Source organism: Tursiops truncatus, chromosome 1 (genome assembly GCF_011762595.2).
Source record: "Tursiops truncatus isolate mTurTru1 chromosome 1, mTurTru1.mat.Y, whole genome shotgun sequence".
NCBI lineage: Eukaryota > Metazoa > Chordata > Mammalia > Artiodactyla > Delphinidae > Tursiops > Tursiops truncatus.
The window spans coordinates 136,330,355-136,349,863 of NC_047034.1; the positions used below are offsets into that span (position 1 = coordinate 136,330,355).

General features: G+C 36.8%; 2 protein-coding genes across 10 annotated transcripts in view; one reads left to right on the top strand and one right to left on the bottom strand.

The window, feature by feature from the left end:
• Positions 1-3,991, top strand: part of FYB2 (FYN binding protein 2) — a 132,921-nt gene extending 128,930 nt beyond the window's left edge. For 2 of the 3 annotated variants that reach the window (XM_019942397.3, XM_019942398.3), the window contains 3 exons: positions 3,011-3,167; positions 3,273-3,306; positions 3,853-3,991. In XM_019942397.3, the coding sequence (XP_019797956.2) occupies positions 3,011-3,167; positions 3,273-3,306; positions 3,853-3,865 (204 nt within the window). In that variant the 3' untranslated portion in view covers positions 3,866-3,991. Of the gene's footprint in view, positions 1-2,099; positions 2,138-3,010; positions 3,168-3,272; positions 3,307-3,852 lie in introns of those variants that run through there. The other variant, XM_073789252.1, reaches the window with a different exon arrangement.
• PRKAA2 (protein kinase AMP-activated catalytic subunit alpha 2) overlaps positions 1,504-19,509 on the bottom strand; it is a 71,152-nt gene continuing 53,146 nt past the window's right edge. For 4 of the 7 annotated variants that reach the window (XM_004323923.4, XM_033866026.2, XM_019942400.3 and 1 more), the window contains 3 exons: positions 18,870-19,374; positions 17,036-17,162; positions 1,504-15,766 (listed from right to left, as the gene is read on the bottom strand). In XM_004323923.4, coding sequence (XP_004323971.1) covers positions 15,528-15,766; positions 17,036-17,162; positions 18,870-19,374 — 871 coding nt within the window. In that variant the 3' untranslated portion in view covers positions 1,504-15,527. Of the gene's footprint in view, positions 16,486-17,035; positions 17,163-18,869; positions 19,375-19,509 lie in introns of those variants that run through there. The other 3 variants (XR_012324627.1, XM_019942401.3, XM_033866037.2) reach the window with 3 other exon arrangements.

The window sequence follows — 19,509 nt, forward strand, 5'->3', positions numbered from 1 at the left end:
TCCTCTGAAAGTAAAAATTAACAATAAGAGGAATTTCTGTTTTTAAAGATTCTGTAAGTGTGTTGCACGTCTGCCTCACTGGGATTGACATGATCTTTGATTAAACATCTGATATGTTAATTTTTTCCTGATACATTTCTATATTATCATGCCTTCGTACATGCTATTTCCTCTGCCTGGAAAAACTGCTAAGTCATTCTTTAAGGCTCTGTTCAAATGTCACCCACACTTCCCTAACTCAACCAGGCAAAGTTACTCCCTCAGCACATTTCATACATTATACAGTATCCATTATAACACTGATCAGGGATATTACTGTGTGTGTGTGTGTGTCTGTATTCTGAACTAAAGTCTTGAGTCCCTTCTGAAGAAGAGAGTTTTGTCTTGTTCAAGTTTTCCCTCCAGCTCCCAACATAAAAATGGTCACACTAAATGATCAAAAACTTCTTTCATTTAGAGTCCATAGAGCATTTTTCTATAATGGCAAGGTTCAAACACTCCTCCCTTTTGATTTCATATACTGTCACAGTGAGAATTTATTAATTTTAAGAAACATACAGTGAACACCTTCCATGTACCAGACATTGGTTTGAGAGAAAGTATGCACCCTGCTCATGGAATCTGTCCAAATTACTACTTTGCCTAAAATCTTTCAAAAGTTCCCCATTGCCAAATAGATAAAGATTAGGCTTTCTTAACATGAGATATAAAGCCGTTCATGTCATGACCTTTGCTTGTCTTTCTGGTTTTATTTCCTGCCATTCTTCACCTTGCACTTTGTGCCTTGGCCACAAATTGTTCATAGTTCTGTTTCTTGAATGAACGTACACCTTTATCCTTGCCCTGCTATTTCCTTCCTCTAGGCATTTATCTGGTCCGTTCCGACTGTCTGGTGTACCCTTGCTACTTTTCTCCATCTGACTAGCTCCTGTTCATTTATGATGACCTAATCGAGGCATCTCCTCTAGGAACCCACACTTCCTGATTAAAGAAACTACATACCTATATACCTGAGCAAACCTCTAGCTTATCACAAAACATTAGCATTATTGCAATTACATGTTCATCAATTAAACTATGAGCTCCTGGAGGACAAGGGTATATTATCTATCCTTATATCCATACACAGAGCAGAATAGGAGTACCTAACACTGTGTAAATATCCAAAAACGTTTTTGGACTGAACATAGGAACATATACAAATCCCTCATAATCATTAATAAATTCTACTTGGACCAAAGCTGATTAGGGTTACTATATCTGGGAATTGTGATATGAAATTATTTACTGCAAACTGTGACATTATTTGATTAGCTGAAAAACAAGTGTGTAACAATTACTTGTTGAAAGGACCCTATGTTCCATCTAGTGCCCCCCACTGTAGCTGGGACACTCTGTGACACTCTCATATGGGACAGAAATCCCCATTCTCATATGTACGTGAGTCTATTCTTCCTAATCACCTATGATGAGTTTCCTTGATATATCTTTAGAAAAACTACAGAGTTTCAATAATTTTTATTCAGCTCAAATCACAAAATATTGGGTGCCCCATTTGTACCAGGCATTGAGGGTACAAGGATGGATAAAACTGTTTTCCATTTTCAATGTATGAGACAGTATGTTAATCAGAATTCATAATAGGGGTATATACAAAGTGCAGTTAATAGTAAATTATACATGGCAGTCATGAAAGTCTTCACAAAAGGTACCTAAGAAAGAAGAGTAGTTCAGGCAGAGAAAACAGTAGGAGCAATGGCATGGACATATGTAAGGTACACGGCACATTCAGGCTTATCACATAGCTTGATGTGGCTTCAATAAAGGGGACAGAAACGGGGGGACGGGGAATGACGGTAGGCAAAGGACTCTGAATGTCAAACTAAGAAATGTGGATCTTACCCTGAATGAAGAGTTTCTAGGACTTTATAAGAAAAGAAGGTGACCACCTAATCAGGTTTATATTTTAAGAAATCACTGTGCATTCACAGTGAACAATGGCCTGGAAAGGGTAAGATCACTCTGTTAGGCAAAAGAAAAATTTTGTGGATTAGATCCCATTTGGTATAGGTTAATCATAATTTATCATCCAAATTCAGGACACTTCTGAGAGTGGAAGGAGGCACACTTAATCACAGTAAGTATTTATAAATAGAGACATTAACTATAAGTAGAGACTATCCCAAGCAAAGGAAGATGTTTGGCCACCCTAATTTGGTGAAGCGGACATCTGTAAATATAAGCTACATATTCTGGAACTATTATTTTCCAGTCAATGGATTTCAGTTACATTAGAAGGTGGTGTACCTGTTGATGTATGGGTTGGCTAGTTTACCACACAGAAAAAAACTCCCCTGAGGTCAGAAATCAAATTCCTCAGTTTTTTCCACAAATGCTCGTCTTTAACCACCAAGGGAGAGTGGGAATTGCCCCACACATCTTTAAAATGTGTGTGCTACAGCTGTATGTATATAAGAATATATGAGCCCACCAGAGAGGAAGGGTAGAAAGAACAGCTAGAAATGCTGTGTGTAAGAAAGAATTATAAACTCTAAAGCACTACACAAAGAAAGAGGTTTTTCTCTTTCCCTCTTTTTTTTTTTCTTTTTTAACTTGTCCTTTCCCAGGTTTGGTGGTGACTTTATTACTGCAACAGTGAACGTACCATTCATGGTATTTAATTTATACCAATGTTAACACCTTCTCACCCACCAGAATTCATTCTAGTACAATTAGATAATGGGTGTGAAAACACTTTGAAAATATGTAACAATATGTAACAAACAAATGTAAGAAAGATTGTGATAATAATAAATGTACCATTATTTCCTTAAATAACTTTTCTTTCCCTGAATATCTTGCTATTATTTTCTGTGCCTTAGTCATTAGTTAACTAATTAATATCTAGCATCTTGAGTTTATTTTGAGGTTAGTATAGTATGTCTTCCGTTAATTTTGTTACAATGAAAAACTATGCAAGCACATTCCGATTAGGAATTTCTCCTTTCAGTATGACAAAGAAATTACTGTCATGAACACAGCAGTGGCATGTTCCAATAATTCAAGAAATGGAATATTCGACTTGCCAATAACCCCTGGAGAAGAACTGGAAGTCATTGATATCACTGAAGAAAATCTAGTGATATGTCGCAATTCTAAAGGCAAATGTAAGTTACTGGCTTATTGCCCATAAGATTTCAATCACTGTTTTTTAAAAAAACCTCAAAGCATTATAACTTTCAGATTAGTAATAGTGATTTTTATTTCTATAGATGGATATGTGCTAATTGAACATCTAGATTTCAAGTAAGTGGTTTGATTTTATACTTTAAATAATAAATTCTAAATACATAATACATTATTATGTCTATAAGTCTCAAGGAAAGACTATTTCATATATTTAAATTCAGGAAAAGTTTTTCAATATGCAATGCCCTATTCTGTAAGGATTACTTGGAAGAGACTATTTTTGTGTCTGCCGCTCCTGAGGTTATGAAACTTCTCTACGGAGCATATTTATAAACATTTTAAAGGAGCATAAGAATATTAAACTGGGGGCTTCCCTGGTGGCGCAGTGGTTGAGAGTCTGCCTGCCGATGAAGGGGATGCGTGTTCATACCCCGGTCTGGGAGGATCCGACATGCCGCGGAGCGGCTGGGCCCGTGAGCCATGGCCGCTGGGCCTGCGCATCCGGAGCCTGTGCTTCGCGGCGGGAGAGGCCACAACGGTGAGAGGCCCGCGTAACGAAAAAAAAAAAAAATTAAACTGGATAAAAAATTCCCCTGAAATCTCCTACTCACTATTCCATGGACCTGTATTTCAAAATGTTTGTCTATTTTTCTTTTTTCTCAGGCATGAAGTTTAGTCACCTCAGGAAGATCAAGATCAAATGGTACAGCCTGCACAAGTGAGAACTTGTTCTAAGGTCTCAGTCCTGCCTCACATCAGTTTACGTGTCAGCATGAGATGGTGGAATCTGTGGAAACTTTCATCAGGAATTTAGAGGAGAAAAACAAACCCTCCACATTTAGATGCAGATTTTGCTCCTAAGCAGTTATCTTTCAATGTCTATTTCAGTATCTATTTCACTGCTGGCTCAAGAGAATGTGAAACAGTGTGTGTTGGCATTCCAGCACTTGTTTAATGAGCCATGTCCAAAGTCAGAAATCACGCCTTATGGCACCTAGCCAGTTGTGCAGATGGTTAGTTTGCTTCTAATGCTTCTAATGTTAGTACACGAGTGTTTATAATTTCTAGACGATGTTGTGCGTTTAAATTGGGTGTAATTTAATTCTGAAAAGTAAATAGTATAACCAACATCTTTTAAATACTCCAATTTAAGGTATCATCTCAAAGCAGGACATTTATATACCAACTTTGTCACAAAACTAAAATCAGACAAATGCTGCCCAAAATTGGTTTCTTTGGGAATAGTATGCTGAAAAGTAGTTTTTTCCTAAATTCATCCAACATTTTGAGAATTGCCTAAATATATTTAATAAAATTTAAATAATATATATGCTGTATCAGTTTAAAATAACCATTTTACTTATTTTAAACAACAATATTATTTTGTTTATGCCCAAATTATCTATTAAAATAATTCATAGGTATTTTTACTTACAGAAAGTAAAGAAACATAAATAATCTGAGCCATAAATAACATTCTATTTTTCAGATGATGTACACTGCCTGTTAGGGTGATTCTGCCCTTCAAGGGTATATGATCTGTGGCTTCATCCTTTATACTGTGAGACTATTTTTTAAGCTTCTATGTTCTTTTATCTTCTTTTTCTTGTTCCAAATGGCACGTGTCAATAAAGGCCAAGCTTATTCTAGAAGACAGGGATCAAAAGTATTCATAAAGTTTAGAGAGGAAGATAGGTACAGAGATTATTACAAATAACAATTATAACACACAACATACAGGTGACACTGAAGCTTGGCCTTTAAACACATATATTTGTTAGACAAGACACAGAGATGGAAAAATCCATGCTCTGCCTGGTGACCAGGAAGAAATTCAAGGTAAAAGGACTACAGTGTATCTGATAGGAAATGGCAAGTGCTAGAATGGAGTAAGTCAGGGCTAGAATGTGACAGAGTTCACTTGGACTTTTTTTCCTTTAGAGAGTAGGAAGCATTCAAAGGTCTTAAGCAGGAAGACAATGCCAGGTGTCCGGAGAAAAAAAGAAAAAAAAAAATCATGGCACTATGGGTGAAAGATTATGGATGACAGATTGGAACGAGAGGAGACTAGTTAATTTTGCAATATTTGAGGCGTTAAGACTACTAGACCTTCAGACAGCAGCAACAGAACTATATCGTTTCAGGAGCCCCATTAGAGGTAGAAATAGAGAGAAAAGGAATTAGGAAGTGACACTGAGATTTCTGGGAGATGAGATTAAGGCTGGCACCAAAGAAAGACTGACTTAGAATATATTTTTGCTTGGACCCCCCCCCCCCCCCCCCCCCGGATTGAATTTACTTCTCAGTGAGAGGCCGGGCAACCGGGCAACAGCAGCCCTCTCCCACACTGTGGGCACGGTAGAGGAGGAGGACATGGGACAGGTATGGCCCATGGGCAAAGCCAGAGGGAGTACCGGGCTATGTTGAGCAGACACCATTCCTGCAATAATCCTGTACAAACGAGGATCAAAACCCACATAGCCCACTTGCCACCGCACCAAAACATGAAGTATCTTAAATCCTGAGGTGGCAGGGGGACTACATTTTACCTGACATAGGTTTGTCCCATGCACATTCCATCGCATCACATGGCCTCTTATTCTAATTCCATGACTCAGCTCTGCATCTCCATTTCCTCATCAGTAAAGCAGGGCTAATAACACTCACCTTGTCTACTTCTCAGGGTTGTTGTCAGGCTGTAATGTAATAATATAAATAAAAGTGTCCTAAAATCCTTAATACAAAATACTAAGTGTTGTTATTTTTAGTACCTGGCCTTTTCTGAAGTTGGAAGATGCTGAACACAAAAACAGGTTTTTGAAATTCAAAGGCTAAGACTTGAAAGAATGGCTAGGATGTAATAATTTTACACAGATATACTTAACAGGCTTTTGAAACTGAACACTTTTCTATGTTTTTTGAAGTATAAACCATTTGGTCTAACATAAACTAGTACCTAATTACTATTTATTGATATGGAATACATTTTTTAGGACGAACATTCCATCCACATCGAAGTAGTTGTTTCTGTTTCGCTATCAGCCACATTTCTTCCATTCTTTAAATCACGGCACTGAAACTAAACTTCATACACTATTAATCTACAAGGTTCTTTAATGTAAACATTATAACTAAAGTTTCAGTAATGTCTCAAGCAAATGTCATCTGTCTCCTAGAAACCCTCATCTAGCAGAACATTTCAATGGAAAAACGAGTGTCTATTTTACTGTTTAATTTTGCATAAAAAGAAAGAAATCATTAAAGATGAGAACACTCTGTTGGATAAAAGACAGCTTACAAAGGGACTTGACCCTAACAGAGGCTTCCACTGGGCCTCTCATTCATTTATAGGCTGGGCCACTAGCAACCTGTTAACATGCACCACCAAAGCTGTCCCTTCCTCCTTCTGAGTACCTCTGACACACTTGGTCTTCCAAGTCGACATAGCTTTCTCTTGAGCAGGGCCTCTCCCGCACATGTTCAGAACTTTTAAAACATAGATTCTGAGGGGAAGAAGAGGAAGGGCAAAAAGTCAATATATAATGACAAATTCCTAAGAAGTGGTTGTTTCTGGGTAACAGGGTTTGGATGATTTTTTTCAGCTTCTTCAAACTTCCTGTACTCAGATTTCCTACGATAAGCATGTATTACCCATACAATTTAGGAAATAAAGGAAAAAAAGTATTCACTAATAAAAACAAATCTGTTCTTCTAAGTTTGGATAAAGCAAATTGAAATCTTATATAGCTTGACTTTGATGTGTTTTTAATGAGAGCTAGCATATATTTTTCAAAAAGTTGCTTTTAGATATATAAATATGGGAGGTGACCATCATAAGCACATGGGACCACAGCTACATTGCTTGTTCTCTATTCTCAGCAGCCTTCAGTGTAAAATTTTGTTGTAAACCTGAGGTCTTCTATGGTAAGCAGAATTTTGGCCTCCGTGATCTCCGTGTCCTGGTTTTAATACCTGTAAATATGTTAATGTGACTTGGAAAAAAGGGACTTTTTATAGATGAAATTGTTTGCTACCCAGCTGGCCTTAAATAGGAAGGTTATGGAAGTGAGCCCTATTTAATAGCATGGGCCCTTACAATCAGAAGAGGAAGGCAGAAGAGTCAGCCAGTTAGAGATGCAGTGAAGAAGAGGCAGGTGACATTTGAAGCATAAGCCCCCTGTCACTGGCTTTGAAGGTGAAGGGAGCCATGGACCAGAGAATGATGCTGGTCTCTAGAAGCTACAAGCCAAACCCAGAAAGGAAATGGGACTGCAATCCCACAGCAGCACAGAACTAAATTCACCACCAACTTGAATGCGCTTTGAAACAGACTCTGCCCCAGAACTATGCCCTACCAATGCTTTGGTTTTCAGCCTGTGTAACTTGATGCAGAAACACCAGCTAAGCCCACCGAACTTCTGACTTACAGACCTGTAAGACAATAAATTTGTGTTGTTTAAGTCACTAAGTTTGTAGTAACTTCTTATGGCAGCAATAGGAAACTAATACAATGGCTGAAGTTAGAAACTACAGTGTACAACAAGGAAGACAAAAGTGGGCAGAGATGGTATGGAATCTCCAAGGAATCACAGGAAGCAAAGTTCTACAATGGCTTTGTCTGTAACTATTAATTGAGTTGCAGAATATTAGCTTAACGACTGAACAGAAACAAAACGGCTTTCAAATTAACCAGAGACTTTAATTTGATTTTGTGAAAAAAGCTTATAAGTAATCAGATAGGCTGCTTTACTCTTTTGTGTTGTTTGTTACCTATGAGTTTGTACAGTGCAAGTATTAACTAGGGAGAACCTATAGCTATGAAATGCTGTGTAATTCAAGAAGACATCTTTACCACACAGTTGCTGGAAGACATTCTTCCCACTGATCATTTAACACTCACAAAAAATACATAACAAACAAAACTGAACTTTGAATCTATGGTTATTAAAACACAAAAACACTAAGAGTCTGGTCTTTTTTTCCCCCTCCTGAAATGAATTATAGAAAATGATCCCAATTTCAACAGTTAAAAAAAATATTTTAATAGATGATATGTAATCAAGTGCTTCGGCTGGTAAGTGCATCAGCCTATGGGATTTTTTTTCCAAAGATGGGCTAAGAAAGAATGAATGCAAAGTGTTCTTGAAAATTTTCTGAACAATTAATATCCAATCTTACATTTTCTTATGATTGTCATGGACACAACCTAATGGCTGTCAACTTTCAGTTTTGTTTGTTGCACTCAAAAAGTCACTGTATGATATTTAAGCATACATGATACAGAACACATTCTTCCTAAAACAACATTAAGATTACTATGCTTAGAGTTCACAGTTCTCTAACAATTTTACATTAAACACTCAAAACATCATACAACCATAGATATTTGTGAATAGTCTGGAGAGAAAGCTGTATTTTGGTACATTAAGGCATCTTCAGCCAACAGTTTAAGAAGTTCTGAATATCTGCTGCAACAAAAGACAAATTTGGTATTTGGATGTTCGATACGTTCAAGAAATTTTTAAAGTCCCTTAAAATAAGAATACCATAATTTGTGAAACTGTGGTCTTAAACATTTTTACCACTATATTCTTACCACATAAGACTTACCTAAAATCAAGATACTCACCCTATCAGTATCAAAGATATCTATTAAAGAAAAGGAAGGGATTTACATTAAATATGATGATAAACCCTGTATTTTAAGCAAGGGCCTTCAGTTTCTCACACACATCTGTGAGGTAGGTTATTATCCACATTTTGTAGATTAAAAAAACTAAATGAGGTTAAATGACTTGCTGCTGTCAAGCAGCCAAACTGAGAATCAGATTCAAAATTAGATTTTGTTCTTTGCTCCGCATTATTTCTTTCCTTTACAAACTTTTTAAAGGGTTGAAATATAAAGATTGCTATTCATTGCATTCATTTTAAAAACATGAAAAGGCAGCCATACTTTTACCAAGGTGACTTAAAAAGTGAAGCAACATAAAACAAACAGAAAAACACATTTAGTGAACAATTTCTGACAATGATAGTGAGGTCTGGCCAAAGGAACCTGAAAACAAATAGGCAAAAGCAAACAATGTGACCGTTTGTGGAGGACAGATTTAAGGAAAAATGAGAGGAATTAGGGAAAAAACACAGTTTAAACAAGTTTTTGACTAATTATTAGTTCTACAACTCAAGAGAAAAGGCACAATTAATTAAGGTGTTTTTGTTTTTTTAGTGGATCTGTTTTTTCCATCTTAGGAAAATGTTATCTGTCTAGAAAAATGGACTTTCTTTGTAACAAAACTTAAAAAGGACTTTTAGCTGTGAAAAATGCATGCTTAAATTAGCAGCAAAAATTAAATAGGCAGTTCTCCTTGGTTAGAATGTTCCTATTCCTTCCTTGAAATTTTTTTTCTTCAGTCTTTTTTTTTAATACATCTTTATTGGAGTATAATAATTGCTTCACAATACTGTGTTAGTTTCTGTTGCCCAACAAAGCGAATCAGCCATATGCACACACATGTCCCCACATCCCCTCCCTCTTGAGCCTCCCTCCCATCCTTCCTTGAAGTTTTAAATCGACACAAAGTAGCAAACCGCGAATTAAAAAATTCCCACTGTATGAACCTTGTCAACATTCTCTGTATGTTCAAAAGAGCTGTCACGCTAGGATATTCTATAAGCACTTCACTTTTTTCCTGGAAAGAGCATTCTGCTCTCGGACTTCCTTAATTGCACTTTTTCAAATGTAACTTAAATTTACTTACCCTGCTTGTCCAAATAACCATGAGCTACTTCCATAACATCTGAGCTGCTTGACCTATAAACGGTAGTTACCAAAAGTCACATACACAATCACGGCTGCAAACTGGCGTTGCTATGCAGGCTGGCAGTAAACATTAACGTTGGCTCATGAAATTAACACAGCCCCACAGTCTAACTTCTAGACCCAGCCTGATTCTTATCAGGTTATGACTGAAAAAGTTTAATTAAAACTCAGCATAGTCTAGACTGTGGGTCCTGTTCTTTATGTTATTACTGTCCAGTGGCATCAAATGCATTATAATTATATAGGGAAAGGCTGGCAAGGATGCCAGCAACTTGCTTAAATAAGATACACTTTTAAAAGCTCAAACATAAATTACATTTCAAATTTTATAAGGTTTAAAAGACTCCATATCAAGCCAATAATAATTAGGTAGTTTGTGAATAGAAATATACTCTATGAAAATAGCATCTTATCATCTAATATGCATATAAAATGAAAAATTATCAATCTGTATATGAAATTTAGATAAGCCTAATTTAGATTAATAGTCAAAAACTATGATAATTTAAGATAGGAGTTGGGGCTAGTTTTACTTTCTAAAAAAATCTTTGCTATGAGAATCATATAAATAAAGTTAAAGGAAGAATCATGTCCTAAAAAGTTTCTTCAGTATTTTTTAAGCACCCTCAATAACTTAGAAGTACTTAACAAAAATCAATATGCTAATCATAAATACTTACGATGATTACATCTAGTTAGTACAATCAACTGGTTCAAATAATTAAACTAAAAAATATTCAGTTAAGACTACTTCATGTCACTCTAAGACCTGAAAGCAATACATCTTTATTTTTATTACTCAACTATGCAGATATTTCAGTGATTCAGACTGTTTTCCCCCAGAGGAAGGGGGCATATAAAGAGCAGTGATCATCACTGAACACTTGTATGGCATTAAAGCCTTGTGAAGAGCTTTCTGGTCCTGCTTTCTCATCTGGAAAATCGTTAACTCACAAGGTTACTGTAACGTATTAAATAAGTTAATAGACGATATGGAGGGTCTCTGGATCTAAAACTCACTATTAAAATGTATGGAACACTTCCATCACTCCAAATTAGTAATCTTTCGCTTTATGGCAAGTACACATGACATTTGAACATGTTTGGTTTTCTGGATGATTTTTACCATTTGTATTCCAGGGAGGCAGCTGTATTTAGAAAAGTATTTTAGTATATACCTTCAAAACACCTCGCCAAACAAATACAGACCATTCGCACTAGTATAAAATCTCTAAATGTGTAAAAAGTGAGCACTAATACACATCATATGAAAAGGCAGAGAAGACCGAACTTTAAAGCTGAAAGCTACCTCGGGAGTTTTTAATCTATCCCTCCCACTTCAGAGGTTACAAAAATGAGGCCCAACACAGGAGGCGACTTACAAACAGATTGCACAGATCCCTCATCCAGAATTTTAGAGTTTCTGAGAACTATTATTAAAATAAAGTACATTCCCCTATTTTCAAAGTCACAGAGTGACAGAATGATCAGGTAAAGGAGTGCCAAATTGAAAACGTGGAGGTCTTTAAAAAGAAAGAAAAACAGACAAAACGGTGAACACGTCTAGCATTTAGATACTGAGATTTCACAGCCATTAACAGGATTTAAATTATTAACCAGTGAATAGACAAACATGCAGTGTCTATGGTAGGCACATTCCAAGAATATCTGCACATTCCAAGTACAGATACTTACACTTACATTACACTGTAAGTGTAAGTATCTGTACACTTACAGATAAATCCAAATAGTCAAAAAAATCTGTAACAGTTGTCTATGATTATCTTCTCAATTACGTCTCATCTAATAAAAAATCAATCTGTATTCCCTGAGTACAAACTGGCTAGGGAATAAGAGAAAGCAAGCCCAGGATTCTGTAACTGTCCCGGGAAACCTATTTGCAGAAAGGGGAGAATTGTCTGTACTACATATAGCCAATTCCCTGACATGGAATACTGTTATTTCTGAATAATTTAGGCTCTTGGATTCTCTTTATAGCTGGCAAGTATCAAGGAATGCAAACACTAGTGGTTACAAAAGTGTCTCAAAAATTTGTTGATGAAAACAAAAGCCCAACTTATAATAGTTTGCCTCCCTCCCTCCCAACATATCTAATTTGGGATGTTGTTTGTTCCTTCATTAAAGAATAACAGGAATTAGATCTAAATATGGTGTTCTATATATAAAAGTATTTAGAAAATGTTCACTGACTATACTTTCTGAAAGTAAGAATCAATGTTATTGACTCATTACCCATAGAGCCATAAGCATTAGTTACTAGTCTCTCAGACAATTTTTAGAAGTAATCTTGTTTAAGGTTTTTCAGTTCTCCATTCAACACAAAAAAGAATAAATTTTGCTCTCCACAAAATACCACAACCTGATTAAGAAAATCAAGGTGCTATGAAACAAGTTGTAGACATATAAAATTCTACTAATCCAGCATTCGCTCAAGATGAATATGTCTACAGGCTAAAATGGAATTATTCTGATTTTGAACCAGATTCTCTCCAATAACTGATAAGGGAAAAGGAAATCTTATTCTTATCTACCCATTATGGCAACCTGGTACAATAATTTTCTTAAAATAGTATTTTTCAAATATGTTTTTTCCCAGGGGATGGTAAGTTTAAAACCATGTTTACATTAATCTGGGCAAAGCAGGATTAAACAAAGTTAAACGGTTTTCTTTTTTTCACAGAAGGACTGGTCAAAGGCTTTATGCCCGCATCCTTTGTCATCTTCAAGCAGGAGAGTAACATGCATCATTTTCCAAGCTTTGCTCAATGAAACCCCTTTTCTACAGAGCATCTGACAGAATGCAGTTTGGGAAATGCTGTTCTAGAACCAGTGTGGACTCCAGTTCCATGATATAGCTAAGACTTTATCTATCTGTAGCCTAATAATAGAAGCTCTCCTCCAGAATCTTAACATGAAGAAACTGTTCCTACCCCAGGTCTGTCTACCACATACCATATCCACAATTACCCAGTTTACAAGACTGAAATGTGGGAATTTAGCAACTGATTTCTTTCCCTCTCCCTGCTCATTAGCAACAAAGAGCCTCCTATGAAAATGTTCTAGCCCTGTTATGCTGGGCTGAGCCTCCTGTAATCTTCTCTCTACAAACAAACAAAGTACTACGCCATCTACATTCACAGAAGAGCTGTGCTCTAAAACCTTAAGGACACAAGAACCCAAACTGTGACCCTTGGTTCTCCTAAAATTCAACAGATGGCTATCAAAATGTAGATATTCATAAATACTGGCAAGAATGAGAAAATAGTAAATAACTTCTTAACTCTTAAAAAACATGACAGTCATCCATTTAAAGCAATTTTGATATAAGTTTCTAACATTTGATTCATTAGACTAAAGAAGCTAAAATGCCACTGGATTCCTTCCTACCGTTTCTCTGTCTTCAAAATTGTTAGGGATTTTGTCCTTGGGAATAAGGAATCAGATTAATTCCTTATTTTGAAGGTCACCCCATTCACAGGCAAGTATTATGAGGTGGCCCTGTTTTTCCCTAAAGAAGTATTTACACATTTGTTGAGGCCAAAATTATGCCATACCTATATGCAGCAGGACTGCTTTTCCCTATAAAAATATTCACAAAAAAGTATCCTTCGATGCCACTAGGTGGCAATCTTTCAAAGGTTTAAACTTCACACATCTTAACTGCCTGCAACCCCACCCTCTTTCCCAAATTGGCTAATAAGGATTCCTTGTATTTTGATATTAAGAAGTCAGGCTTAAAAGTTATATAACACCATTTTTAAAAAGTTCTGCAAAACAATATGATGTGACACACCGCAAACTCCTGACTCAAAGCTCTTTAAAGACAGACATACTTGTCTTTCATAAACACAAGAGAAATCTGGTCTAACATTCTCATTTGCTTCTTGGTAGAAAACACATTATTTTTGGCAAAGAGAAACCTGTCAAGGCAATGTCACTTTTTGTTTTCAAGAGCTTCATCTTTTATAGGGTAAGTCAGGTGAATGAGATTGTTAATTATAACATACTAGACAAGACAAATGAATAAATACAAATTCGATAAATTATACATAATTTTAAAATTAAATATTTTTACTAAAACAAAATATAATCAATGGGCTCTTATCTACCCTGCTGTATATAGGTTTTTTGTTTTTTTAAAAGCCTTAAAAAAACCTGCACATAGCCAAAAAAAAAAAATGTTTGGTTTTTCATTTAAAAGCACTGGTGCGAATACATATATGTATATATGTAAACAGCACATACATTTATTCAAGAGAGAATTTTTTGAATGTTTAAGGCTTCCCTGCCCTACCAGGTTCAAAAGTGAAAGTCACAGCCTACCAAACTTTGGAAGTACACAAAAGCCCTTAGGGCCAGAACAGTGTTTCAAACTGGATGGCTAGCAACCAAGATATAGAAGAAAGAAAGAGAACCAGAAAAGATTTCAAAGCTGAGTCAATCAGCCACTAAGGATCAAACAATAAACAAAGACAAAGGTGACTAGGGAAGGTGAGGGAGGGGGGTGAATACAGTAACAAACTTCTGATGAATAATTAGCATTATGGGATGCAACAGGACACACACATACACACAGCTCCACACCACCACACACAATAAGAGATCAAAGATAAGAGTCCTCTTTTAGAGACTGTTGACATTTTGCTTTGTTTCATTTAACTGTCTATTTTATCATGCTTGGTGAAGTACAAAAATAAATAGAGTGAAAAAGAATCTGAGAAACGTAGATTTTGAAGGCATGTTGTAAAATGATGTAAGTTTATGAAAAAGACAAAGGTGGTTGTAATTCCGTATGTTCCAGTACTGAGTAGAACCTTGAAGGCTCTTAAATATGTTATTCGGGAAAATCTCGAGATAAAACCTCTAGTTGGTTATAGCTGTTTTTAAGGAACCTGGAAATGACCGTTACCTGTTTCAGGACCACAGCCCTTCTGTTTAACAATGGGCAATATTTGCAAAAACTGCTAGCAGAACTTGGTTTCTGAAATTTGGGGGCCTGGCTCTTAAGATTTCAAAATTTAATTACTATCTTACTAATGTTTGGGCTATTTTTTTAATCTTCTTGTGCATAAACACAGCTTAAAGCCTGCTGAAATTTAGGAAGCAAACTGGATTTATCTACACTAAACAGTAAAGCAAGAAGATGTTGCCAAACCACCCTTTGACTGAGATGGTTTACCAGTAAAGGTGTATTAATCATCTGTAGTGAATCCACAATTTTAGATTAACAATAATCTTCATCAATGTTCACGTATTAAAGATACTACCTATGTAAATTTATCATAGGCAGAACAGAATTACAGATATCTACAGTAAATGAAATGTCAGACTTTTACGTTTTCAGTCATTTCAGTGGCGTTGAGCGTCCCCTGGAGATAGTCACAGCTCTCAACCAGTACTGCAGAGTATGTGATATCCATAAGTAAAACAATAATTTAAAGAATATATCTGATTTTCACAGTGCAAAAACAGAAAGATAGAAACTAAGGAAAGATCATCAACGGGCTAAAGTAGTGATCAGACTGGCACACATTTCAAAAAAATCCATGGTGTGACTGCCCAGGCGAGGTGGAACTGAAGACGACGTGCTTCCTATCAGGGAGCCCGAGAGGGAGCCAGAGAGCAAATGGCTCTCCGCAGTTACAGAATCCAAACTGGATCGCGGTCTGTGTAAGCCAGCAGCAGAGCAGGACCGCTGGGGCGTTGAGGAGCCAGACCTCTGCTCCACCACCTCATCTGAAATGGACCAAAGAAGAGCAATTTATATGAAAGGTATATTTGCCCGAGCCCTTCCTATGAAGATACCTTATTCAGAATATTAAGTAAACACATCTGAGCAAGGGCAACCTGACAGCAAATGTCATGTTTCAGTGTTTTGGGAGCAGGGGTGGCAAAAGCTCTTCCCTCCCACAATCGTAACAGACATCACTCACCAATCTCAACACTCCCGTACGGTCAAAAATGGGACTCCTAAATCCTTCTCAACATAGTATTCGACAGTAACCTTGAAATCAAACTGATATCCCTTTCAGTTGAAGAAAGCACACCTTTGGAGGATTATTTTCTTGCGTTGTATCAATAGAAAAAAATCATTAAGATAAAAACAAAAGTTACCATTGCACTGATCCTTCAGCGTACATTGCAACCGCCTAGGGGAAGGGGCAAGGGAAATCTTGTTTAAAAGGCAGATTCCTAGTTTCCCAGGACCCATCTCCAGAGATTCTGATTTGCTAGGTCTGGGAGAGTTCCTAAGAATCCTCTTTTTAATAAGAACTCTGGGTAATTTTGATGAAGGTGGTCTGGGGACCATATAAACACAGCTATAGCTGATGGCAGTTTAAGAATAAAGTTTAAATGCTGTTGAAAACAACTTCCCTAACTATGCACTCCGTTTTCCTCTGGTTCCATCCAGCGGTGGACTCTTGGTTTATTCTGCTTGTATCCCACTTGGGCCCCTGCGTGGAATAAGCACATTTGCTCAGCCAGGTTTGACTCTTGGCACACACGAGGTCCTTGGACATGACCACCTCCGTTGACTCCTCTGCCTCCTGGATGGCCATGGGCACCAAAATCCAGCCCAACTCTCAGGAAAGGCCTATCTGGATTCCTTGGCCACCCAAGATGAAAGAAGCCGATGAAGAATGAAGTTTAGATATTGTAATGTTTACTGATAAAAGATGAATGGAGAAGTGTGACAAAGAATCTAACAACATCAACTAATTTTAGGTAAAAAATTGCTTTCCTGTTGTTCCTTACTTTTCTCCACAGGCAACACTACAAATGACTTTTTTTATGCCAAGGAAGCACTTCTTTTGGAGAAGTGCTAGATTAGAGATTTTCCACGTCTTCAATCCTCTTTGTTTCACTTACATTTTTAGTTAAGACTAGATTACTTAAAAACCAGTATAGAAGACCTACCCACCATGTCTTTGAGATGGTTTAATATCTTGTCAACTAGTGCCAAGTTTTATCTTCTCAGAGCTCATGCCTGCATGGCTTCCTTACCATCAATGCTTTTAAAGTCCAAAAGATAGCTTCTATTGTCAACTAGGTACAGCTGTAAGCTCATTTTCACATAATTGCCAGTCACTGGATTTCTTCTTCTTACACGTAGATGGTATGCATTCACTACCTAAAATGAAAAATCTTTAAGGAAAAACATTCGAAATAACAAACTGCAAAATATCTCCCTTATTCTTATTACAAAGAATAATATCAAAACAAATAACTGATAGAGGTGGGGTAGAGAGGGAATTCCTGAATGATCTTTTTTTTTTAACATTACATAGTAGTTTAGTATTTATTTAATCCCACTAACAGTACTGTGTACAACAGTTATAATTCAAAGGGAACTCAGAGACTCTAGAGAGTCCGGCCGGATATGCCTCCACTCTAAACCATCAGTAATATTTTGGTTGCCCAAAGGTATCAACTTGGATACCTTTACCTATGAATATAGAATAGACAGAAAAAGGACAAATAACATGTCAATGGTTTGAATCAGGAACTGTTAACAGGTACTGCCACGAAATTTAAGTATCGTAGTCATCTTGTAAAGAAGATACTATTTGCCTTTTGAAGATAATAAAACCGCAACTCAGATAAAGAAGATTCTGGTTTTCAAAACATCTTATCAAATTAGTTCCAAGAATTTCTCAGTAAGAATTTTTTGTTTTTGCTTTTGCTTTCTTTTACGCGGGCCTCTCACTGTCGTGGCCTCTCCCGTTGCGGAGCACAGGCTCCGGACGCGCAGGCTCAGCGGCCATGGCTCACGGGTCCAGCCACTCCGCGGCATGTGGGGTCTTCCCGGACCGGGGTATGAACCCGTGTCCCCTGCATCGGCAGGCGGACTCTCAACCACTGCGCCACCAGGGAAGCCCCTCAGTAAGAATTTTAAAGACATTAACATCTCCTTTTAAACTAAATAAAACTGCTTCAGAAAAGGGAGATGTTTTTTTTAATGGTTTTAAGGAAATATTATTTTGTTTATTCATTCCAGGTACAAATAATGAAATAAAAACATGTCAAATGAATATTCACATGATATGTTTGAAAATTTTTTTCTTCCGTTAAAGTACATTCACAGTCCTCGAGAAAGGAACAAGAGTAAAAGATGCCTGAAAATAAAAAACTGATTTTTCCCCCACATATACTCAAATAGAACTGAAATGAATTTGAGCACTAATAAAAAAGTAAAATGTGGGCTGAGAATAAGAAAAATAAACTGCAACTAAGGACTAAAAGAACAAGCCAAATAAGACAGATTTTTCTCAACTTACAGAAACGTATTTGTTTACTGAATAAATATGTCCTGATGGTATAATTTGTGTCAACCACTTGCTGTTACAGCTACTGGCAAAAAGAAAAAAACCCTCCCTTAAGAAGGGGAGAGAAAAGTAAAAACACAGTGTCTTGGAAGACACATGACGTTTTATTGTTACGATGCATGCTGAAACAGGTTTTCAAGAGATTTCTCAAGACATTCAAGAGATTAAATTCTCTTGAATTCAAGAGATTAATTTCTCAAGAGATTTCAAGTTGATTAAAACTTTGTTTCTCAGCCAAGAATGCTATTCTATAATTAAAAAAATACATAGGTCTCCAACACTGACAGTTCTTCATCCTTACAGAGATTTGTTTTGTTTTGTTTTGAATGCACATGGTACGTTATTGGAAAGAATGGGATTTATCAGCCAGAAGCATCAACACCACTAAATTCATATCTAAATCAAAACCAACTTTTTTTTATTGACCTTAGTACTCAACTCAGCAGCTCAGAGCAGCTTACTACACAAAAAATGGCTTCTACAAATGATCTTCATATACTACAATTTCCTACCTTCCATTCAAAATCCAGCTGCTTCATAGCTCGGTAAACTTCAGCCATGATGTCATATGGTTTGCTTTGACTTCGGATTCCAAGATGCCACTTGGCTTTTTTCACGGCTAAAGATTTGGGCTTAGTTGTATTCAGTGCGTCCAACGGACATCTTGCTTTAGGGCTGTCTGCTACAAGAGGTGGCATCCTTTCTGGGTGAGGTTTCAGGCCTGGGGGAATATGCATGGCACTATCATCCATAAAAGAACCAGTTGGGGGACTAGAGGCGAGGTAGAACTCACTGGCTTGGTTCATTATTCTCCGATTGTCAATGATAAGATGATAAGCCACTGCAAGCTGGTCTTGAGGGTCACCACTATATAAACTGTTCATTACTTCTGATTCTGTACACTCAAATTTTTCACACACTTCTTTCACAGCCTCATCATCAATGATGTTAGCATCATAGGAGGGGTCTTCAGGAAATAAGTAACTGGGCAAATCTTGTTTAAACCATTCATGCTCTCTAGGAAAAATACCACAATACACTATTGTAAGAACATGCTTTGGCAAGTCCCGAACAATTCAGACATGGGGTAATACAATATAACAGAATCAGAAAGACCTGGTCTCTAGTCACTTACTAGCTATTGGACCCTGG